This window comes from Schistocerca nitens, chromosome 3, assembly GCF_023898315.1.
Source record: "Schistocerca nitens isolate TAMUIC-IGC-003100 chromosome 3, iqSchNite1.1, whole genome shotgun sequence".
In the NCBI taxonomy this organism is placed as follows: Eukaryota; Metazoa; Arthropoda; class Insecta; order Orthoptera; family Acrididae; genus Schistocerca; species Schistocerca nitens.
In genome coordinates this window covers 787,135,697-787,161,076 of record NC_064616.1, presented here as the reverse complement: position 1 = coordinate 787,161,076, position 25,380 = coordinate 787,135,697, and the positions used below count along the sequence as shown (strand labels likewise).

Sequence of the window (25,380 nt, the reverse complement as noted above, 5' to 3'; positions counted from 1 at the left end):
GGCATCGGGACTCCCGGCAATGGCCATCCTGCCAGGTGGCGTTTGCTGCAGCTGGGTGGTGCCTGTGGGGAGGGCCCCTGCTGGAGTGGGTGGCATCAGGGGATGACACGTGATGAAGCATAGTACATCATCTCTTGCTGGTGGCCAAACACCAGCAGTCTCTAAGCATTCACCGGCTCAATTCAATGCACAGACGTATGACCCCAAATCATTCCCCTCCCTGGCCACACCATGGGAGGAACACCAGGCCAAGGATGGCAGTGACACTTACTCACCTCATTACCTTGTACATTCGAGAGCTGATGGGGAATCTTTCATGACGATGATGCCTGAGTTTTTTGTTGAGCATTTAGAGGACATGTTTGGGGAGGTGGTGGGCTTGTCCAAAATCAGATCTGGGTCAGTCTTGATCAAAGCTGCATCCTCTGCCCAGTCACGTACGTTACTCACTTGAGACAAGCTGGGGTATGTCTCTGTAACCATCACACCCCATAAGAGCTTAAATATGTTCCATGGTATCATATTTCACAGGGACTCTCTTTTGCAGTCTACCGATGAGTTGCGCCCCAATTTAGAGCGGCGAGGTGTACATTTTGTTCGGCGTGTCCATTGGGGTCCAAGGGATAATCAGCTTGTCACCGGTGCTTTCACCTTCGCCTTCAAGGGTGATACATTACCTGAGAAACTCAAGGTGATGGTCTTCTGCTGTGATGTAAAGCCCTATATCCCTCCCCCAATGTCATGCTTTAAATGATGGAAGTTTGGCCATGTGTCTTCCTGCTGTACTTCCAACGTCAAATGTCGAGATTGTGGATGCCCTTCACATTCCAATACTCAATGTGCCTCACCTCCCAGATGTGTCAAGTGCAGAGAGCACCATACACCTTGCTCTCCTGACTGCAGGATTCTCCAGAAAGAAAGGAAAATCATGGAGTACAAGACCCTGGACCAACTGACCTAAACTGAGGCTAAGAGGAAATTTGAACACCTACATCCTGTATGTATGACATCATCTTACGCCGCCACTACAACAGTTCTAGCCTGATCAGCTCCGCCAACCCCAGTCACCTCTCAGAGCCAGAAGACTACACCTCCCCCCTTGGTGGTGGGGGGCATTTCCCTCCCTGTTGCTCCTGCACCACCACCTTTGGGAGCAACACCCCCCCTCCCCCCAATCATCGGGGATATCAGTCCCTACTTCTGAGCTGGAAAAGTGTAAGTCTTCTTTGGTTACTCTTGCTAGGAAGGGGTCTCTTGGGTCACTCGCTTTTCAGGTTTCTGCTAGTGGGAAAGATGACACCCGCCAATAGCTGAAGAGCCCAAAAGCAGCTAGTTGTAGGGATTCACGCTCATCCTCAGTCCCAGAGACTGAATCAGTGAAGTCCTCCCAGCCAGGGAAACCCAACGAGCAGTGAAATAAATCCAAAAAGAAGGTTCCCAAGACCAAGGGAATTGCAGTGGCACCCACACCACCGCTACCTGCAAGTTCTGCATCTGCAGATGTGGTGGAGATTCCGGCGTCCGCTGAGGACCTAAATCTCGCCGGACCCTCAGACACAATGGATATAGACTGCTCAGGCAATATGTCGGTAGCAGCAGGTGACCCTGAGGCATAAACTGTCTCATTGAATGTTCCATGCCTTCCGAGTCTCACGATGATGTCATCCTCCAGTTGAATTGTGGTAGCTTTTTCCACTGCCTAAGCTCGGCAAATGTTAAGCTTTACACCTGCTTCCTTCATTGCCCTCCAGGAAACCTGGGTCCAGGCAATGCAGACCCTGCCCTCCGTGGCCATAAGGGATACTACAGGAACTGTAGTGACTGTAATCGAGTGTCAGGCAGAATTGTGCGTTTATGTCCTAAACTCGGTCTGTAGTGAACCTGTGCCCCTTCAGACCCCTCTTGAAGCTGTGGCTGTCAGCATAAGGACGACACAGGAAATAACTGTCTGCAATGTGTATCTTCTTCCAGATGGTGCAGTATCCCTGTGTGTATTAACTGCACTGATTGATCAACTCCCTAAACCTTTTAACGCCCACAACCCCTTGTGGGATGGTACCATGCTTACTGGCTGTGTCAGAGATGTCGAAACTTTACTGTCTCAGTTTGACCTCTGCCTCTTACATACTGGGGCCACCACACATTTCAATGTGGCTCATGGTAGTTACTCAGCCATTGATTTATCAATCTGCAGCCCAGGACTTGTCCCATCTGTCCACTGGAGAGCACATGACGACTTGTGTGGTAGTGACCACTTCCCCATCTTCCTGTCATTCCCTGGCGTCAAGCCCACGGACACCTGTCCAGATGGGCTCTAAACAAGGTGTACAGGGAGTCTTTCAACCTCTGCTTTCACCATTGAATCTCCCCCACACAGGAACATCAATGTGATTGTTGTGCAGGTGACTACAACAACCGTTTCTGTGGCAGAAAACATGATCCCTCGCTCTTTAGGGTGCCCCAGCGAAAGGCAGTCTCTCGGTGGTCGCTGGAAGTCGCTGAAGCAATTAAGGAGTTTCAGCAAGCTCTACAGAGGTACCCTCCCTGGAGCACCTCATAGCCTTGAAACAGCCCCGTGCCTGCATTCACCAACTTGTCAAACGATGGAAGCAGGAGTGTTGGGAGAGATACATCTCGACCACTGTGTGCCGTATGTCACCATCCCAAGTCTGGGCAAGGATCAAACGTGTTTTCGGGTATCAGACCCCAACAGGTGTCCCCGATATTAACATAAATGGTGTGTTATCTACTGACGCAATAGCAATTGCCGAGCACTTTGCTGAGCACTATGCTTGAGCCTCCACGTCAGAGAATTCCTCCAGCCTTTCGCACTTTCCAACGGCGGCTGGAAGGGAAAGTCCTCTCGTTCACTACACGCCACAGTGAATCCTATAACGTCACATTTACAGAGTGAGAGCTCCTCAGGGTCCTTGCACATTGCCCTGACACAGCTCCTGGGCCAGATCAGATCCACAGGCAGATGATTAAACATCTCTCACCTGACTACAAGTGACATCTTCTTGTCATCTTCAACCACATGTGGTGCGATGGTGTCTTCCCATCGCAATGGCGGAAGAGCACCATTATTCCGGTGCTCAAACCCTGTAAAAACCCGCTTGATGTGGAAAGCTATTGGCTCATCAGGCTCACCAATGTTCTTTGTAAGCTGCTGGAATGTATGGTGTGTCAGCGGTTGGGTTGGGTCGGGTAGAGTCCTGGAGTCACGTGGCCTACTGGCTCCATGTCAGGTCGGCTTCCGCCAGGGTCGCTCTACCACTGATAATCTTGTGTCCCTCGAGTCTGCCATCCGAACAGCCTTTTCCAGATGCCAACATCTGGTTGCCGTCTTTTTTCCTTTACAAAAAGCATACAACATGACCTGTCGACATCATATCTTTGCCACATTATACGAGTAGGGTCTCCGAGGTCCACTCCCGATTTTTATCCAAAATTTCCTGTCATTTCATACTTTCCCTGTCCAAGTTGGTGCCCCTCATAGTTCCCCCCATATCCAGGAGAATGGGGTCCCGCAGGGCTCTGTATTGAGTGTCTCTCTCTATTTTTAGTGGCCATTAATGGTTTAGCAGCAGCTGTAGGGCCATCCGTCTCACCTTCTCTGTATGCAGACGACTTCTACATTTCATACCGCTCCACCAGTACTGCAGTACTGGTGTTGCTGAGCAGCGCTAACAGAGAGCCACCCACAAGGTGCAGTCATGGGCTCTAGCCTACGGTTTCCAGTTTTCGGCCCAAAAATTGTGTGTTATGCACTTCTGTCGGCGTCGTACCGTTCATCCAGAACCAGAACTTTACCTTAATGACGATCCACTCACTGTAGTGGAGATTTTCAACCCGACTGACTTGGCTACCTCACCTTTGTCGGTTTAAGCGGAAGTGCTGGCAGCACCTCAATGCCCTCCACTGCCGGAGCAACACCAACGGGTGCAAATCGCTCTAAGCTGCTGCAGCTCTACATAGCCCTTGTTCAATTCTGCCTTGACTATGGGAGTCCGGTTTATGGTTCGGCAGTGCCCTCAGCATTGCATTTACTCAATTCAGTGCACCACTGTGGCGTTCGCCTAGCAACAGGAGCTGTTGGGACGAGTCCGGTGACCAGCATCCTTGTTGAGGTTGGAGTCTCTCCATTGCAGGTTGGGCATGCACAAACGCTGGCCAGTTACACTGCACACGTTTGTAGTTCTGTGCATCCAAATCACTGTCCCCTTTTCCCACCCACGGCGGCTCATCTCCCGCATTGGTGGCCCAGGTCAGGGCTTCCAATTGCAGTTCGTGTCCGATCCCTTCTTTCTGAACTGGAGTTCTTGCCTGTATCACCTATTCTTGAACTCCATCCATGTACACCTCCATGGTGTACAACTAAGCCACGGCTTTGCCTGAACCTTTCACATGGCCGTAAGCACTCAGTTAACCATGCGGCTCTCCACTGCCACTTCCTCTCGATTCTTGCCAAGTAATGAAGCCACGAAGTGGTTTACACTGGTGACTCGGTGGCTGATGGGCACGTCGGCATTGCATATGTCCATGGAGGACATATTGAACAGAATTCCTTGTCCGATGGCTGCAGTGTTTTCACTGCAGAGCTGGTGGCTATATCTCGTGCTCTTGAGTACATCATTTCATGCCCTGGGGAGGCGTTTCTTCTGTGTAATGACTCCTTGAGCAGCCTACAAGCTATTGACTAGTGCTACCCTCGTCATCCATCCTTTGGTAGCGACCATCCAGGAGTCCATCTATGCCCTGGAACAGTCTGGTCATTCAGTGGTGTTTGTCTGGATCTCATGTCATGTCCGAATCTCAGTCAAAAAACTTGCCAAAAGGCTGGCCAAACAGGCTACGCAGAAACCACTTATGGAGATTGGCTTCTCTGCAACTGACCTGCATTCAGTACTATGCCTCAAGGTTTTGCGCCTTTGGAAGACGAAATGGCATAACCTCTCCATGCCCAACAAACTGCGTGCCATTAAGGAGACTACAAATGTGTGGCAGTCCTCAATGCAGGCCTCTCACAGGGACTCTGTAGTTCTCTGCCGGCTCTGCATTGGCTACCACCTGCGCCGTAATGACCCACCTCAGTGTCAGTGTGGTGCCCGGCTAACAGTGGCCTGTATCTTGGTGAGCTGTCCTTCTTTGGCTGCCCTGTGACAGACTCTTCAGTTACCAGACTCGTTGCCATTAATTCTAGCTGAAAACGCCTCATCGGCTAACTTACTAGTACATTTTATAGGTGTCGGTGGGTTTTATCAATCTAAGTTTTAGAGAATGCCCTTTGTGTTCTCCACTCGAATGCTTTTTTGGTGGATATTTTAATGTGTCACAGCATGGCTGGCTTTTCCTTTTTATTCTCATGGTCGGCCAGTCACGGTCATCTACTCTCTTGTTTTTACCCCTTCTACCGGTTTCTTGCTTCTCTCTGTGGTTTTCTTTTCCTGTTTTGTCCATAGTAGTGTTGGTTGTCCTTCTGTCATTCTTCCTTTCTCCTGTTATTGTGCTGTACGTTCCTTACTTTTCTTCTTTCTCTTTTGTAATTATTTTACCGGGAACAACTGACCACTGACCTTGAAGTTTGGCCCCTCTCCCCCCCACCCCCTCCCCCCCTTTTAAACCAACCAACCAAATGTGGTATACGAGTTCCATGGTTTTCCATTTGAATGAGAATCCTGCCCATGGAATTTTGAATATATGATGTATTAGCTAGTTAGGTTCATGTTCCATGGATCACTTATATTCAGGGTGTATACGCGGACAAGGAAAAAAAATTCCTGGATGTTTCCCGGGTCTCCCAGTTAAAAATACATTTTCTCCCGGGTGAAAATACACTTTTTCCGTGTTACGTAACAGAATACTTTCCGTCGTAACTGTAAAACTTGTCAGTCCTTTAAATGGATACGGTTTTATACAGCAGTGTAGAATTTCTTGGCACTTTAGAGAACGAAACTCAGGGGGGATAAAACACGTTTTCGAAAGATCTTTGATGTGCAGCAACATGTACGCTGCATATTTTCGTATTACAAAAGTGTAAATTCGAATTACACCAACAGAAAAGTTAATGGTTTAAGTTAATATACATAGCGTCGCTACAAGAAAATCAAAGTTTCGCATATTCTATTTGTCTCGAAGATTAATAAGCTACAAGAGAAGCTAAGCTTTCACATATAATGTTGATCTGTTTAGTGCATGTTACACTTTAAGATACATCACACAAATACGCATATAAAATTTTTAATACCGACATAAATCTCTTATTTTATGGGCTCTAAATTCTTCTAAGTGGCTCGTCATTAAAGAGTTGATTTTTAAACGAGAGCAAACGCTCTGTGATTTAAGACATTCTTGCACATAGTTCATCTTGCATAAAAGGAAATTTACTTTGAAAATAACTCTTTTTGAACCACAATTCGCAATATTTTCCTGCGACCTGTTAGAAATAGATTCATTTCAGCAGCTGCCAGAGAGCGCCAGATAAGAGGCGTCACTGCGCTTGCGCAGCTACAGTGACGTAGGAAGCCCGTATGTTCGTACGTGTAAAACATTAAAAGATCTTACTTACATTATGTCATAAAAGATATAACACGGCAGAGGATACTCCAAGAGCGATGGAATTTCGTGAAACATACTAAAATGCATAGTTCGCTTTAAAGCGCACATTCGTATGCCTCGACCTGATATTAAGCTTTTCGGTGTGGTTTTCAGGACGAAAATTTTCTTGGAGTTCCAGTACTACATTATCTCATGTTTGGTTCTTATGGCATAATGCCATACGTGCTAGAAGATGAAAACACGCACTTGACATGCAGCAAACAGTTGAAACTAGCCAATAGTGTGGAATTAAACACTTCATTCAAATACATTTCTGCCTCAGCAGGGAAACTTAATAAATGCAGAATTTCTCTAGAAAACCGACAAAAATAACTTTATTGCTCTGCAAGTCAATTAATGCTTGACTGTCAGAAAGGTGGAAATAAAATTAAATCTGAAACTAGTAACATATTTTAACCTTCTGTAATTATGAGAATGTATTTTAATTCACTTCATAGCTCCCATCCACAGAAATCTGTCTTGTTTTCATTTGATGTGAGAGCAGTAAACGAAGAGGAAACAGAAAAATCACTAACACACGGGTCACGTGGAGACAAGGCTCCCCCCCCCCTCCCCTCCCCCCCCCCCCCGCCCCCACTATAACTCAGACTGCTCTGCGCATCAGAATATCGAAAAAATTTACAAAAAACAACTTTTCAAAAATAAGTTCATTTTGTAGCACACATCTTTCTGAAGAGTCTGAGACATAGAACATATATCTTCGAGGAGATGCAAGACATGTTATTTGGTCTTAAGTGTGCTGAACTGCAGTGCCAAACCTCTTCAAATAACAGTCTTATACCGCTCATCACTGTATTTTGCTCTGTGGAACTCAAACGTGTATATTTTGTAATGGATGCCATCAAACTATTTCAGGACAGGACAGTCGACCGGTTTGACATCCTGCCCTCTTAAAAATGAAAGAATAAATTTAAAAAATTGCAATTAAAACTGGATGGGTTTATTTGCAACCAGAAGAGCAAGAACTCTTTAGAAAATCTTGACTCCTCATTGCCTATTAGCTACTAACTTGCTCTTCTGTGTGACATAAAATTAAATATAGGGTACCTAAAACTAGTAAAGACAAGATACAGGCAAGACAGTACACATTTCATCAGTCCTTAGGTCCTAGCGATTTTTCTCTCTAATCTTGCTACAGCTTTACATGGCGTGCTTTCCTTCCTACGAAAGTACTATTACCTCATCAAAGTTCGTCAAACGTTTTGCTACATGAAAAATGGAAATGTCTTCGTCTAATACTGAAAAAGCTGTTAGTAAAAATAGCACCCAAGACTGGCGTGGTTTCTCGATCCGATTACGTCTATTTTGTCACTGTCTGCTGGATAAAACAAAATAGGATTTTCTAATATTGCAGCAATAGTAGGCTAGCACACACCAAATAAGCGACACTGTTTTGGCAATAATGATCATTTTTATAGTACGACAATATAATTCACGAAGTACAAATACGAAATACCTATTTGGCCTACTACAATAAAAAAGCTTCATGTTAGGAAATAGTTTCACATTTCATTCATACGCTTCAGTTTCTCATGCACGAGACTGAAAAGTAGTAGAATGAAGTTTTTGTATAAATTTGGAATCGTCATATTCTCCCAGAATTTGTGAGATGTCCCCGTTTCTTCTCCTTCCTCGTTCAAACAAACAATCTTGTCATCACTAATTCTGTAACTATTCCTACCACTGTCAAAACTCATTCTCCAGTTAACTTTAACAACCCTGCCACAGTCACAGGTTTAGTTATCCAGCGATTATTCTCCGGTTAGGCGTTACTGCATGTTCGTACAATGCATTTTCCGCGCTGCTCCCAGAATGGAACTTAAACGGCTGCTAGCCGGGGACTACAACTGGCCCTGTTTAAGTGTAGCAATCTGGCCAAAAAGTTTCTGTCAGAATTGCACTTTCCTGGATACACCGAGAAGATAATACATAATACATAATCTTTCTTACCTGTTATTTCTGTTGGTCTTTTATTTCCACTCTGGTAGTCTGAATCTATAGATTTTGCTAGTAATTGTAACAATGCTCAACATTTGCAAACCAAATCAACCACATAAACAAGCAGCAGTTGGCATTCACAGGTTCGGCTTTATTCCGCTCATCTTGTATAGCCCCGTCCCATTTTGTCTGCAGGAAAGTTCATTTCTAGATGCGACGAGGATTCCCCTGGCAGACACATCACGTACACTATGCACTCATTCAAAAAATCAACTTATAATTCATTCAGAAATCAGCTTAAATTGTGTTCAAAAAACCAGCAGTGGTGCGTTTCAAAAATCATCTGAATAATCGATAGACCGACGTGCGTTGGATGCTAGATGCTTTGTGAAACGATGTTTTTTTCCTCAAGAATATGAATTTTCCCCCTCCCCCCAAACTTGCTGCCCGGTTCAGATACCACGGTTTGACGCCCCCTCCCCCACCCCTCCACCCCACACTAGATCCAGGCCTGCTGCGCACGCTTGGATCTGGCAGTCTGGGGACGCCAGTAAAATTTTTCCGGGTACCCCATGTGGCTGGTTGCTGCTACTGCTGCTTACACAGCGAGTAGCCACATTTCTGTAGCCAGAAGCAGGAGAAGGTATTAGTCATACGCGACTCAACTGCGCATTTGCATGAGCTCGCTCGTAACTGCTAAAATGAATCTAATGTAAACAGTTGTGACGTCACCCTCATTGGAGGCAATTTGTTGTTATGAAGCATTGCACAGTCTTCCTAAAGCCTTTGACACATTTTGCTGTTGGCAGACGCTTGTATGTGCACTGTGTTATTTTATATGGCACATTTCCTTCGCAATTTAAGTTTTATTTTCGTTTTTTTCTCTTGTTCATGTTTTAATGCTGCAGTATTATTTTGCAGTACCAGATACAGTAATATCCTTTGTTAGAGTATCGGTTCTTACCAGTCAAAATTACAAAAATTTAAATGAAAACTAAAACAACAAAAAATTCCTGGGTTTTTCCCGGTATTCTCCCGGATGAAAAAATTCCCGGGTTTTTTCCAGATCTCCCGGTTGTCCCAGGTCGTATACACCCTGTTTATTGTTACTTGTAATAATGTGGAACAAGTCACTATACATTTACATTACACACCCATATATAAATATGGGTACATGATGTTGCTTTTTTCAGTTTGTAATTCCTACCCACAGTTCTATAGATTGCAAAAATAGAAGTTATTCTACTGGGTAGATGGAGTTGTCAAAGAGAAACTTTTTCAGTTTGTTTTTTAATTTAACATTGCAGTCTGTCACACATTTTATATCATTGAATAAGTGACCAAAAGTTTTCGTGGTGCCACTGTGTACCCCTTTTTGTGTTAAAAACAATTTTAATGTGGAGTAATGCATGCCATTTTTTTCTTCTGGTATTGTAATTATGTACATAAAGGTCTCTTTTGAGCTGCAGTGGATTGTTTACAACAAACTCCACGAGGGAATAAATGTACTGTGAGGCAATAGCTAAAATGTTTAACTCCTTAAACAGATGTCTACAAAATGATTGTGAGATAGCATCACATTATTGAATGAAAAAATGGAAATGGAAATGTTGTGTGGCTAGGGCCTCCCATCGGGTAGACCGTTCGCCTGGTGCAGGTCTTTCGATTTGACGCCACTTCGGCGACCTGCGTGTCGATGGGGATGAAATGACGATGATTAGGACAACACAACACCCAGTCCCTGAGCGGAGAAAATTTCCGACCCAGCCGGGAATCGAACCCGGGCCCTTAGGATTGACAGTCTGTCACGCTGACCACTCAGCTACCGGGCCGGACTATTGAATGAAATTATATCATACGCAAAATATGTCAACTTACTGATATGACTCCTCCTAAGACTTGCAATGGTTCAAACTGCAAATGTGGCTGAACTAAATTGTTTTAGGGGTCCAAAATACTTTTTTTCCAGTTCAGATTCTCATCATCACAGACACCTAAAATTTATGACACTCTTAATTATTATTTCCTCATGTGTCACACTTATTAGTGTAGTACTTTTAGATGTGCAAAACTTGAATATGTTCTCCTTTTTCAAATTGAGACACACCATTTGCAGAAAAGCACTGAGTAATACTTTTAAGAACATTATTCTGTTTTTTGTATATTAAATGGAAAGTTGTTTAGACCAAAGATTGAGCCTTGTGGACCTCCATAAGTCTTTTCTCCCCAGTCAGAAGAATCTCCCCTGCTTACATTACTTGAATTTTCATTAGTACAATGTTCTGCATTCTTTTGGTTAGATGTGATATTATCCTTTGATTGAAATTACAATGAAATTCAGACCATTAGCTGCTTACAGGTGTTTACATGGCATGTGCTCTATCTGACTGAATCATCGACGACACAGTGGATAGTGCGACTGCAGAGACTTATCTCGGACACACTCCCCACGAGACCCATATTTCCAACTTACTGTCCATGCACAACATTTGTAGTGCCCTTGCTCACTATACTAATTACTCACGGTAGTCAGACTACTGATTCCTGTAAGAGTTTGAGAAATGTGAATGTATCCACACTGAAGATCACTGGCTGGTAAGCCCTATGTAAATGACGATGGTATCTGTTCTTTCAGATATGTCGGACTGTCGCTGAGTGCTGTACCGTGGTAGACATAAAATTCATAGATCTATCTAGACATTTGTGTGTGACACCAGAGAATACACCCATGTTTCACTGGCTTCATTGGATTGCAATTCTTTAGGGAAAACCATCCAGTGAATGTAACATTACTCTCATTGATACTTGAAATCAGATCTGAAAGCCCCACTTAGTGGAAATTTTTGTTCAAAGCCATAATTAGGGGACATAGTTTATAGCATTTTTATTGTTTGTTTGCACCTCTTTCTTGCCATTGCTTCAGTCATGAGTGGATTATTCAGATCACTGTCCCAGCACTAATAATGATAACTGAAGAAAGATTAGGGAGAAAGAATCCTGTTAAGCTCTTCTTCAGCTATGAGCTATATCCTTTTTCCACTTCTGCATTATGTGCACACTGCTCTTAAAAACAATATTTTTTATGACAGTGACAGATAACACAGTCAAAAAGATATCTATTACACAATGCTATTAGGTAATGTGCTGCTCACTCACTTGTTTCTCCAATGTATTTTTCTCTAGTGGCTTGTTTTGTGTTTTTTCCCATTGTTGTACTATCAGACCAGTTTAGAAATTACTGTTTCATAAATTGGGTTTCATCTCCTTGAGAATAAGTGGAAGTATTCTGTTGTTGACTACTAGATGGCTTAGTGTCAATTTTTGTTTGGCCTGTAAATTGGAGATTTAAAATTCTACAAGAACCTATTCTCCATGAGAATCACTCCTTTATTCAATTGATGCATCAATGTCGAACAGTAAATTGTCCCTGAACCCCTCAAATATCTCATTATCTTTCCAGTTTCTTAGCACTGCCTGTTGTGCAAAAACACAAAGGGCTCAAATGACAGAGAATGTATGTAGCAGGTGTCTCAAGTCCGACTACATCATATATGTTTACGTGGATCTATATCACATCCAGAGAGAAAAAAAACAAGAAATGTTAAAAGAAATCTCATCCTCAGCCCCTGAACTTTTGCACATGTACATTCCCAATCAACTACCAGTCAAACATCTTATGTTATTTATACAACTGTCTATTTGTGGTAATTACAGTTCATATATGAAACCAAAATAATGGGAAAGAGAGGAAGTGAAGTTGATATGGCTACAGTATGTGTAGTCCTCAAATGAGCCATTTCAGAATACATAATGTTTATTTACCCCAGAAATCTGCATGTGGTTCATTTCATTTACAAGTACACTGTAAAAAAATGCTTTTGGTAATGTAAATACAGAATATCCTTTGCAGTAATTGTAGTTGCTAACATTTATGTTTCTGAAATTTTGGATTGTTACTTAATTCACAGACTAGTATCAAAACATGAGTATTTAACAATAATAAATGCAACTCGTAAGAAAACACAAACTATATTTTTATGCTATACGAATTACTTGTTTTCCAGCAGAGTGGTGACACTTTTCAGAAGTAAAAGAAGTTACAAATGTAAAAAAATTAATTCTATAACCATTCTTTTAGTTTTGTTCACAAGGAATATATTGCTCTGTATTAGTTAGAATTACATAACCATAAACACTGATCAATGTTAAGTACATCTGGTATTTACGTTTTATAAATACATTACTCATTGTCATGTTCAAAATGATAATGTTTCCAATAAAGGATAAAGCAATAATACTGTTAGAAATCTCATTATTTGTGGAAATGACAGCTTTTGTTTTATTGCATGTATACCAAAAAAGACAATGTCTAAACTCCTTTCAATTAAGATGAGTAACACTATAGATATTATGTACAAAAAAAAATCTTGATACTGAAGGTACAGCATAACATATACAATGAAATTTTCAAACTAGCTTCTAACAAAGAATGACCAGAAAAGTACACAATTTATGCAAGTTGACTTCCAGGCTTCCAAGACTTCGAGTCTGTTTGTTAATTTACAGATGTAAATAACATACATCACTATAACAGAGGGGCGTATACTCATTTCAAGACAGAGTACTGGATATTATGAACAGATTATACTAACATTTCATAATTAACACATACAAACTTCTTGTATGCTGTATTACAAATTGTATGTAAATAAACTAGATTTTTCATTCTCAAAAATTTTAATATCACATATTACTACAGCCACAAAAAAATTACCTGAAAAAGAAAAGGCAACATCAATAAAATAAATCCCTATTTAAAAAAGGCATCTTTAACAGTGTTTTACACCCAATCAAAAGTTTTCTTCATTCAGAGAAAAATAAACAAATTTGTGTCCATTACATATAAGCTTTATATTGTTTATCACAGTTGCAGCTTTGCAAAAAAAAGAAAAGAAAAAAATTCAGATCTAAAATTATAGTTAACACAAATTTTATTCTGGAAAGTAAGTACAAGGGAAAGATACATTCTTCTGGACCACTATCTGCACATGAGAAGTTCATAATTTAGGCCCCAACATGCAATTAAATTGCAAAAGACAACAGTTGGATCTACAAAACAAAACTGAATGTCTAATGAGAAATGAATTTCATTTATGGACAGGAATGTCATGACACTTAGTCAGGGGAATGGTTGTTACAACTTACAATAAAGTTGCACAAAAAGCTGACAATGTGAAATGGCTGACACTGGAAGAACGAACTGTTCCTTCTCAACCTACAGCATTAACTTTCTTCTACCCTTTCAGTTTTTCCAATACCTATAACTTTTCATATAATTTCATGTCTTTTGTGTTGTATTACTCTTTGTTTTCCTTTTCATTTACCATGTTATGTTTTGGTTTGATAAGGACTATTGGCCCATATTCAAAACTCTACATCTAACAAGGCCAGTGCATAATCCACGTGTCACTTAATATCCAGGCATTAGTTAGCTTTGTTTCTTAAGGCCCTCTAATATGCAACCTCCAACATTTCTAACATCCAATTTTTAGAATCCAGAATCTGCTCTTTTGTTCACAGTATTCATCTCTCTACATAGCTGCACATAATCTGCAGAAGATTCAAGATTTTACTTAGATAATCCAAACACTGTAATTCACTAATAATAACATACACACTACTCTTACTCTAGAAATTAAGATAACTATAAGCTGCCTAAAGTCTTTGAAGTACTTCTTCAATTCATTCACAATAACACAGTGTAAATAAAATGTTATAGTGTCAGCCATTTGTTGTTACACTTACATACGAAAACAAATGACTGACTGATATTTGTTTAAGTCAGCAGTTTTGCATAGCTCAAAGTTACTAAAACTACAAATGAACATATGAAGATATAATTGGGAACAATACAATAACTCATAAGTACTCCCAGAAATAAATCAGCAGATAAACACATACAGCCCATGGCAACTGCTCATGCTGCAACTATAAACAGTAGCACCAGCACAGGATAATTTTCAAGTAATCATAAATGCAATATGTGAATATGACTATTGTCAAAAGAATAAAATGACTTGTTCGAATATAATTCAAAATCTAGAGAGCACAAGATAGAACAAAATCAAACTAATCATTCTCTACTCTAAACAAGTTTTGTATAAATAGGAGTGCCCTACGGCACAGATGGCAGTTATTAAGAAACATGAACCAATGCAGTATTACAGAGACTTACAAACAAACAATGCTAAATAAAATACTCAAATAGCAAATCTCATTATCAGTCAATTCACTCTCTGACCAAAATAATTTTGATTTTCATGTGAAATGTTTCAAATGTCTTTACAGTATGAAACACACGTAGTCTGACCTCCCCCCCCCTCTCTCTCTCTCTCTCTCTCTCTCTCTCTCTCTCTCTCTCTCTCTCTCTTTCCCCTCTCCCCTCCTCCAATCTCTGTTTCTTCTTCCAAAAATTCATTTCTTCCTCTTTCTGTTCGATGTCTAAGCACATGACCAATATGAAGGTATGGTTAAAAGTGCATTTCACTTTTCCATTTTCTTTCTCCTGCTCATAGAAACCAAAGTGTAATTTCATAGTATTGTTTCGACTGAAGTTACTAATAGAAATGTAACTTAATCTAAAGTTTACAAAAGAAGAATTCTCTATAGCATATTGCTTCATCCATATTGTGTAGGTATTACATAAAAGTAAACCTAACACCATGTAGATATAAAGAACACTACAATTACTTGTTATCCAGAACCACTGGAATAGCTTACACTGTCACAGCCTACATCTTATTATGAATGGCAGTTAGCATATAATATTAAGCTATGCTAGACAGGTAAATAACACACATCTGCACTGATACCTGCTTGGCTAAGGAGTATTCTTGTCCCTTATGGTATTGTAAATTAATCAAGAAAGACAACAAGCACTGCAATAACAAATGGTAAATACTATACAATGCAGACATTAGCAACGGGAAGGCACTTAGATATCTAGATCAGCAACTAAGCTTTTGAACTGGTATTATTCTTCAGAGAGCAAAGATGTGCACCTACACGCATGTGCTTTGCACGACAGACTGCACACACGCTTCCCCCCCCCCCTCCCCCTCCATACACACACACCTTCTGATGAACATAATTCAGTTACACAAGTGAGTATTTTTCTGTTCTTGTTTACATATCCATCCACCCTTCCACAGTAGTGGTCATCTTCACTGATTCCACTGCTGTATTAATAGAGGCAAGATTTACATGTATACTGAACACAGACATCAAGACGGATTTTTTTTACAACAATCTTGTTAATATGGTAAATCATTACCCAAAAAGAAACTATGTATAAGATCATTAAACATTCTGTCATTGTTTATACAGTTTAAACTTAACAAGCAATAGATCTGCAACAACTTCATTCTGTTTATTATTTTTTATTATTACTATTTCTATTATTTTAAGTAAACTGCAAGTACAAATAGAGCTGAATTTTATTGTCCTCTCTCAAAATCAAACATTGGCTATCCATTATTCAAATTAAATACTAAATAAATAATAGTTACATGCTCATTAATTTTCTTTTTGAATGCAGAAATACCACAGTAAATGTTTTAACAGGTGTTTTTATTTGTTGTTTGAAATGATCAATGGTGCAACAATATACCTGACCTTCGATAAAGAAAATGACAAAGCTTAGATGAGAAATTATTGCCATATTCCAATCATCAGTTTGAGAATAAAAAGGCATTTGTATGAGTGAAAAACAAATGCAAATAAAATGTTGACAGTCTACAGCATAACAAGTCGTTCTAGCACACCTGCATCATTAACCGATGAGTAACTGTCATATATTTTATTCAGTGGTTACACAAAACAGTTAACCAAAATTCAATGAGGAGTGCCATTCAAAATGAAACACTGAAGCTCAATTTCATGTGAATGCAATATTGGTATAACATCTCTTCTAATTGGTTTAAAAATCAGCATCATATGATAAAGAAGTCAGAGACTATGGTGTGAATAAAATCATTAAAATTTAGTTAACAGAAGAAAATGATGGCAGTAAGAAAATTTATAAATCTAAATTGAAAGTGACTGTATGGAAGTGTCACAGATTGAATACACATGTGCCTACTTAAGTATCTAATGTGAATAATGGCAGGTAAAATAGTTTTTGTCACTAGTTTTCTTTATCAATGTTGGCAGCTCTTCTTTTCTGCTAAACTTACTGTATGCCTTCATTTGGGTTTAGGTGAAGTCATTTCATTATTGTTACTTTCAGTGATCCAACATCGTGTAATCATTATCACTATTACTTTGCTTTGCTATGAAAATTGTCTACAGTTATTTTATGTTTTCTTCATGTTTATTTCTTATTCCCTGAGAGCTCTTACAAGACCTTACACATTTCCACTCTCTTACAAGACCTTACACATTTCCACTATTTTGCAGTCAGTCAGTACCCCTGGGATCTTTTGTTTCAATCAAAGAATGTTTAACATTACAGTTTCCTGATCTTGCTTTCATGTGCTCTCTTGCATATTGGGAGACTCCATCAAATTTAGTTTTTGGGTTCCACCTTCTTCTCTCCTCTCCACCAATCGTAATTGTAACTTTTCCACTTGATTTTCTTCATTCCACCTCTCCTGCTGTGTAGAGCAGCATACTGATTTTAGAATACCATTAGCACAAACATTATGACAATGATGAAAGCACAGTACAAGATATGTACACAAGCATTACTGCTGCTCTAACATCACTTTGGTGGGAATTTTGCAGGTAACATAATTGGAATATTTTATATTAGAAAATTGCAACTGCACTGGAATGTTTAATGGCAGTGGGTCTGTAAGTAAGCCCATTGCTGACAATAAAAGTATACATCTAACCAGTATACTGCCATCCACTCTACAACAAAATAACTGTGTTACACAAATGTCATCACAATGCTGAAAAATGGTTGCTTCTGATTGTAGTACAGTACATAACCACATTTATTCATTTTTGTCAGGTGTTTCATACTGCAGTACCATTAAATTACTGTAATGACAAGGTCATGGAATGTAATACTAATTGGTAGATGTTAACAAGTGAGGAACAGCCAACAAACTGTGCAAAAGAAAATACAATAAATTTCTTACTAATGAATTTGTGGTTCACAAATTGCAACTTAGCATGGAAAATATTATATTTTTGTACTATAGAAACAGAATGACTTAACAGATAACATAATCCCATTTTTAAAAGAAAATCATTTAATTGGTATATAGACAAAATAGAAAACTGTACTTTACAAGTATTTTCAGATCACAGTAATTTAGAATGGCTTCTCTGTTACAGGGAACAAAAAAAGGAATAAATCTTTCTATGTTAGAATACTCATTCACTATGTTACAAAAATATACATTCATAGCATCATACCTAGCACTCTACATTAAGTGTGGTCTCTTCAAACTGGCATAAGAGACAATGACTAGCAAATGAATCCACAATAGCTCATCCATTTCCTGTATAGCAATGCAGTAACATATAATATCTACTTTTCATTTAATCAGCTGTTTGAATTTCTCAGTCACTCTAAATAATACATTCACAGGAATGAAACTGAAACACCTGAGTAATGAAAGGCCTGCTGGAAGAGATTCATTTTTACATAATATACAACATTCATTCAATTTTCTCTAACTCATTCACATTTGAGTATTTCTCTACACAAACTACAGTCATAACACCAAATACATGCACATGTAACTGAAAAAATGACCATAAATGTTACCTGTGGGACAACAGACACAGATGAAACACAAGCTCATTTTGAAAATCATAATCACAAATGTGTTTCTTTTTAACAACTTGCATCAAACAGGCTATCACGGCTGTAAGAATCTCTTGGGAATGGAGGTGCTGAATCACGTCTTTTGGGACTTGTTCCTGATACTTCACTTTTACTGTTTCCCTCTTTAGGATATATCTTAATGTTTACATCTTTAAGATCCTTTTTTGCCACTTCCTTTATTGAGCTTAATGTCTTTTGGAACCATGGTGGCCATGTTGTTTTATTCATTTGTGCTTCTGTAATAGCTGTATGTAATTTGTGTAGAAGGTCCTGAAAGAAGTTACATTAATATTAAGAAATAAAAATCTATGCTATAGTATGTAAAATGTACTTTTAATTTTTCCTTTCTTGCTCTACACTAACACTTTCCTTCTATTTAAGAGAGCACAAACAACAATCACATTTCTCAATTCTATTCATTAGCCTGAAATGGTGATTCGCACAGATACTTGAATATTGTACATTTGTATGACTTTTTAATTTCTAAATGGAATGAGAAGGTGCTAAACTATAAATGAAATTAGCATTAATATTAAAATATTTCTGTCATGTAAGTAAAAATTAAGATATAAATAAGCCTTACTGAAGAATGCAAAACACAACTATATAAAATCTGTTCCAAACTATAGTCGAAGAACTCAGCAGCACAGGAGAGAGAGTCAAGTTAAGCAATTAAAAGCAAAGTCATGGAACATACACAAACTGATGAGCTTTATCTGTGGCATAATGTTTTTCAAGTTTCTTGCATCAAAGATGGTTTCTCAGGCTGAAAGTAAGAATTGAGGAAAATTTGATAATTTTTTATTTTGTTCATTTCAGTTACATGAATATACAATTTACTGCTGCAATGGTTAACAGTTTTGGGCTGACTTGCCCATTCTCAAACCAAACACCTTGTTATTAACCAGAACTAGTTACACAACATGGTGCTAGAATGCATGAAGTGCTTTATTCAAGAAAGTAAAACTGTGAGCAACAAATATGCTCACTATTATTACAGCCTATGTGCCTACTGTTTCACCTAAATGACACATTCAAACTTGAATGTGTATTTCAAGCTGATAGAACAGATTGCGGGCACACTAATGAGGACACCTTTCAGAAATTTGGCTGAAGTACTCCTTGAAATACACTGTATCTCAAGCTGACGGAATGTATTGTGAGCACACAAATAAAGATATCTTTCTGAAATTTGGCTGAAGTATGCATGTATGCAAAGTGTAACGGGCTAATTTTTTCTTTTAATTTATTAATTACTTATTGCAAATAAATATGACCAAAGCTACATGACAAAACTACATCTTTGTTTCAAAAAACCGTGCCATTACACCATGTACAATATCCTCTCGATTTAGAAATTGTTTGTTTTTTTATTTCAGATAAGATCTGCAGACTGCAGGACTTCCTATCATGAACACACCTCACCTCATTCTGGACAGAGTAACTTTACCTTCTTGGATGGGAGGCTTAATGATGACTGAATTTCTTTTTAAAAAATCAGAAAATGTTGTCCAAAAATCAATAAATAATGTGAAAAAAAGATTATACTGATTGTTTCATTAATTTTTACAAAAAAAGTAAAAATTGCTTATTTTATATGCTGGCTTATGAGAACAGACTCTTATTAAAATCAGACAGTTCAATAAAATGTATGAGATTATTTAAATAAAGCACTTAAACAAAACAGTTCACTAGGTAATAATTTGTGAGGTTTTGTTACATTGTCAGTTACCTTATGTTAACAACTTAAACAATACAACTGACATTTCCATGAATTAATAAAGTTTTTTTCCATCAGAAGCACTGTTATACATGAATCAAAATTCCTGACACCAAGTCTTATCATTTACATGCCTCACTCGGGTTGAAATGTAGCAAAGTAAGGGAGGAAAGATTGGGGGATGTCTCCAATTGCTACAATTATAAGCCTTAAATACTTTTTTTCGTTTCATTTTGTATGTAATACATATCATTCAGTCATGTAAAATGAGTCATTTCTTATTCCATATGTTACTCATAAAACATTACAGTTCACCGACACGATATTTAACTGGAAAAGGAACAGTTTACATAAACAGAATTTATTTGAAGAATTATTAAACATATTACATTCCTGCAAAACACATGAAGTTAAGATTGCCAGTGAGCAAATAGCTAATGGTTTGTAATGTGATGTACCTCAATCAAAAGCCCTTCAGTTACTCTTTTTAGTAAGCTTTTCATGATTTCCAAAAATTTACATTTTAAAAAGATATTTGTAATTAGAATTTTTACCTTCCATAAGATACTTTTGCTATTTTGGCCTTTAAGATTGTGTAAGACATGGTGTAATAATTTTATTGTGTTAAATTGATAGAACTGAAAAACATATTTGGTTAACAGGATAATGTTTTAATTTAAAAATTAAGAAAATTATGAACCTAAGAACATTGCATGAATATCAGTAAATCGTAGCAGATAAGTACAAGGGGTTCATTAAATATGCCAATTAAGTTTATTATTTTTACAATAATCCATGATAGAGATAAATCAAATTATTACTTCTTTCTTTGTAATGTCATGGTAACTGCTTTCAATGTTGTTCTTATTTAAAAACACTAAAATGTACTAACAAAAGTCTAATAATTAAGCTTACACACGTTTATAAATGTGTCAACATCTAAGACAGAGTCTGCAGTCTGCCACCAATATGTTAACATCTGTGTGTATGCACAAATATTTGTATAATGTTGTGATTCACTTTATCTATACAGTGTAGTCACTTTCTTGTATTTGTGTGAATAAAGTCAGAACTCACTTTTGACTGAACACTATAAAATATTACCACTGTCAAAATAGATCACAACTGACTAAGTGGATATGCTTGACTGTGATTATTATTCAATATGGGACATTTTAACCAAGCTGTTCATCATTATGAGGGACAATAAATGTGATGTATTATGCTATCTGATGTTATGCTGTATACATCATTTCAATAACTGGTAGAAAATTAGACTACAGCCACCAACTCAACAATGTGTAGTCAACGACAAGTTGCCGAGGGCCAACAATAAATAACAGATGAGTTAAATTACAAATGTTGCCTCTAACACTTTGGGGAAAGGACGCAGTGGAAAACGACTAATTAAACATTGAAAACACAGTGAAAGAACTTGTGAAAATAGCTGTGGAAGTAGACAATTTAAGTGAATAGGCCTTAAGACCGTGCAAGTATTGAACACTGCACTGAATAGTAACAGAAGAAATGAGCTAAATTTGTTTAAAGTAGATGCATAGAGAGGACAACATATGTTCATACAAGGATGGCATCAAAGATAAATTCAGCTAATGAGGATCAAAGAAGATGGCAGCTGTGCAGGATGTGGTTAGCCAATGGAAGAGCGAGAATATAGCAGCCATTTTCAGGTTGAGATCAGCCAATGAAGGACCAAATTGCTGGGCCAGAATGGAAATTATTGATGGCAGTAGTGACCCTCTGAGATGAAAAATTTAAAGGTAACATTTTTGTATATTATTAAGTGTTTATTAGAGATTGACAAAAGGAGTGATAACAAAGTTCAAGATTGTGTGTCGGATGTAAATGAAAAGAGTATAAAAACATTTACAAGGTAACCTTGTAATGACAGCAGATTTAAAAAGGATGCAGATCCAACTTTTTATAATGAAATGAGTGAGAGTCAGATCATTAATGGAATGTAAAGAGCTTCACCTACTGAATACTGTGATATCAAGGGTGAAAAAAGCAATTCTGAATTAATGGGGGAGTTTAATATTAAACCTGAACTGCATGAAGGAGATCAAGAGGTACCAAAAAAATTTGAAACTAAAGACCTTGAGTCATTCTTAATGACAGTCATGAAACAACAGGAATAATGTAATTTTGGAACTATCCCCACATATCCATCCTCTGTTATCAGCTCTGAACTGAAACTGTCACAGTGCTTGATATCCTACTCCCTCTGATGCCCTCTCCTTTATATTTGTGTCGGGTCATCCTCACAATGGGCAGGTTGCATGTTCCCCTCAACCTGGAGTGTGTGTGATTCAAGGCCTCCTCCCCATCTCCCCCCCCCCCCCCCCCACACACACACATACAAACTACCACAACTGACTCATCTTTCCTCATCTTTCATTTCTTAAGAAGGAACATATAAGATCCACATGCTAGGATCAGTATTGGTACTTTAAATGTTGCTATCAGCTAAGCTGGAAATTTTAGCCCCTGAAGCTAAATACTGGCCAGTCATTCTATCTTCTTGTAATTTTAACAGTTTAATTTGCCATTTGATAATATTACAAACAAAGTATTTGAAATAAGTCTTTCCTACCCATGTAGCTTTTTCACACAGATGTACATGTGATGCACAATTTTTTGAAGATTTTTTTTAGAAAGTTACATTTGTATAAAGTAGGCATTAAACATGATGATAATATTTATCTACCAGTTTAGCTGAGTGTGAAACTTGAAACTTCCTGGAAGTGCTGAGTGTGTCAGTAAAATTTAAATTCTGAGTAAATCACAAATTGAATTCCAGAAGGACCACTCCATACAACATGTTGTCGTTCACCAACTGCATCATAAAATATTTAAATGACAAAATAGAAGTCCCTGAAACCTCTATAGAGTATTTTAAGTGTAAATGGCAACAGGATTTTGATGGTACTAGTGTATCTCATGTTGAAATAAACAGCTCCTTCTGTTTGCATCAGTTCCTACAGAACAAATCACTACCACATTCCAAAACAATTGCTATCAGGTGTACTGATATTCTTGTCATATGTAACTCCTTTAAATCTATTTCATATTGTTAAGAGACGGAATAAACTATAAACATGTCTACTGAAGGAAGAGATAACAAAATTTGTACAAAACTTGCTGGAGGTGCTTTGCAGCAACTTGAGTATTATGTAGTATTTGCACCAAACACAGAGGTCTGAATGAGTTGTGGTGAAACTTAGTCCACAACAAGAGAACATACAGTGAGTGAAACATTTAAAATCAAATGTTAAACATTTTTCAGTGTGCATACTGATACTTGATATGGAAACTACATAAACTGCTCTGAAAAATTTTGCACCACCTTCATGACTCGCATAATGTGTGGCATTTTTGTCAAAAACCTCCCCTTCAATATTGTTTAGTTCATAGAAAACCACTACACAGAGGCACCTTAGTAATTGATGTAAAAGTAACCTTGCATTCTCAGTGCATTTCTGTAGAGCACACTGTGGGCCCCATCTTGAACAGGACAATGCACCTAATTACAGCATTCAGTCTTGTCAACATCCCTTCAAGGGCCATGTACGTTGCCACTATATGGCAAGATACAGAAAGTTGCCTGCCAAATTGGTCTACAGCACAGAAATGTCATTTAAACATTCAACTGCTAATGAACATTCAAAATTTGCCTCCTAATGATTGTGAGTGGTCAACGACAACAGCTGAAGGTAGCTACCTGCAAACTATGTGTTGTACGTTACCTAAGGAAAAGGCTACAAAAATTGTGCACTGCACTTTGCAGAAAGATGGGAGCGCTATGTCGAACCAGACAGTACATAACCATCTCCAGATGATGAAATTTATCTCTCAGCAACCTTACAAACTACAAACCAACTCCCAGCACTGTGATGCGTGAAGAAGGTGGGCAAGAAAATGACCAGAATGGAACCTGAATCAGTGGCATCCAGTTCTCTACACTTAAGAGTGCAGGATTCCTCTGATGCTTGGTGGTCATCTTACAAGACTGAGGAGATGGCAAGGAACCAATGAACAACTCATGTCCCACACATTAGATCCCACAGCAGAGTAGGCAGGTAAGTCAGTAATGTTTTGGTCAGCTACAATATACAATCATTAGAATGGTACTGAATGTCAACTGGCAGCATATTTTGATTTAATGCAAAGGGATGCACTTTCAAACAGTCTGCCTTTATTACAGTTAGCAAAATAAATTGACAACGTACATTTTAATAAGAAATGCCAGGAACAGAAAGTAATGCCAGTTTATGTTCATGCCAACATAACAGCCCACTTGCTTCTACAGTATTAACCTAGTATTCAACATGTATTGTAATTGTGGACACATGGTTTATACCACTCTAAGCTATGAAGTCTGCCAATGATGACTAGTTGCAACAAAATGAAGTTTTATTTAACAGCAGTTTTTGGCAGTATGTACACAAAATGTCTTACTGAAGCTGTCAGGTACAAATTAATAAATATTTATGCTGGTTTTCCCTCCCTCTTCTCCTTCTTCCCCCATAAAACATACTCTGTCACTCTTTGCTACCACTGAATCTTAGCACACATACATTCACAATTATGTATGCAGGAGATTCAAAACTTTTTTTTTTACAATTTAGTATAGATAATGATCTTCTAAAACTTCAGGAACTTAATATACTTATAACTGCTGACCTGTTCCAATAAATTTTTTGTTAATGTCATGTGAGATAATAGTCTGTGAAATTTTTGCATAAAGAATTTCTAGTGCAAAACCATATACATTATTGATAATAAGTTTGTGTAATGTGCATAACAGGTCTGCTGGCCGGTATAGGAAGCTACAAGAAAATTTTACTCCAAGATCTGTATTGTCTTCAAATGGATAGTCTCCAAACAACAGGTCTCAACAGATTCAGGAATGATTTATCATGCTTCAAGATAGGTGTGAATGGAAATTAATTACTGATAATCCTTTGGTGTAGCTTTTAATTTGACAGTGAATGGTTAAGAAGAGAAAAAAAGGAAGAGAACTAATTCAGTTTGCAGCAGAAAACCACAGATGTTCCCATAAATGTAGTAACTGCTGTCTGCCCACTGCAGTCACAGTTTTCAACATCTTCTGTGACTCGTTAGGCAAATCTTAGGCATGATCCATCTTCCACTGTTAAAACTAAATTACTAATTTGTTTCCAATTACCTCAATGTCAAAAACATGAGGTCTGACCAAAATGAAATAATACTGTTTGCATTACTA

General features: G+C 38.4%; 2 protein-coding genes across 5 annotated transcripts in view; one reads left to right on the top strand and one right to left on the bottom strand.

The window, feature by feature from the left end:
- The window catches only part of LOC126248803 (glucose-6-phosphatase catalytic subunit 1), a 204,379-nt gene extending 184,506 nt beyond the window's left edge, over window positions 1-19,873 (top strand). The window contains exon 8 of one of the 2 annotated variants that reach the window (XR_007545540.1): window positions 19,777-19,873. The gene's annotated coding sequence lies outside the window, so the exon portion shown is untranslated. The remainder of the gene's footprint in view (window positions 1-19,776) is intronic. The other variant, XR_007545541.1, reaches the window with a different exon arrangement.
- LOC126248802 (rab GTPase-activating protein 1-like) overlaps window positions 12,374-25,380 on the bottom strand; it is a 185,686-nt gene continuing 172,679 nt past the window's right edge. The window contains exon 17 of one of the 3 annotated variants that reach the window (XM_049950196.1): window positions 12,374-13,330. In XM_049950196.1, the coding sequence (XP_049806153.1) occupies window positions 13,310-13,330 (21 nt within the window). In that variant the 3' untranslated portion in view covers window positions 12,374-13,309. Of the gene's footprint in view, window positions 13,331-17,875; window positions 18,668-19,031; window positions 19,164-25,380 lie in introns of those variants that run through there. The other 2 variants (XM_049950193.1, XM_049950195.1) reach the window with 2 other exon arrangements.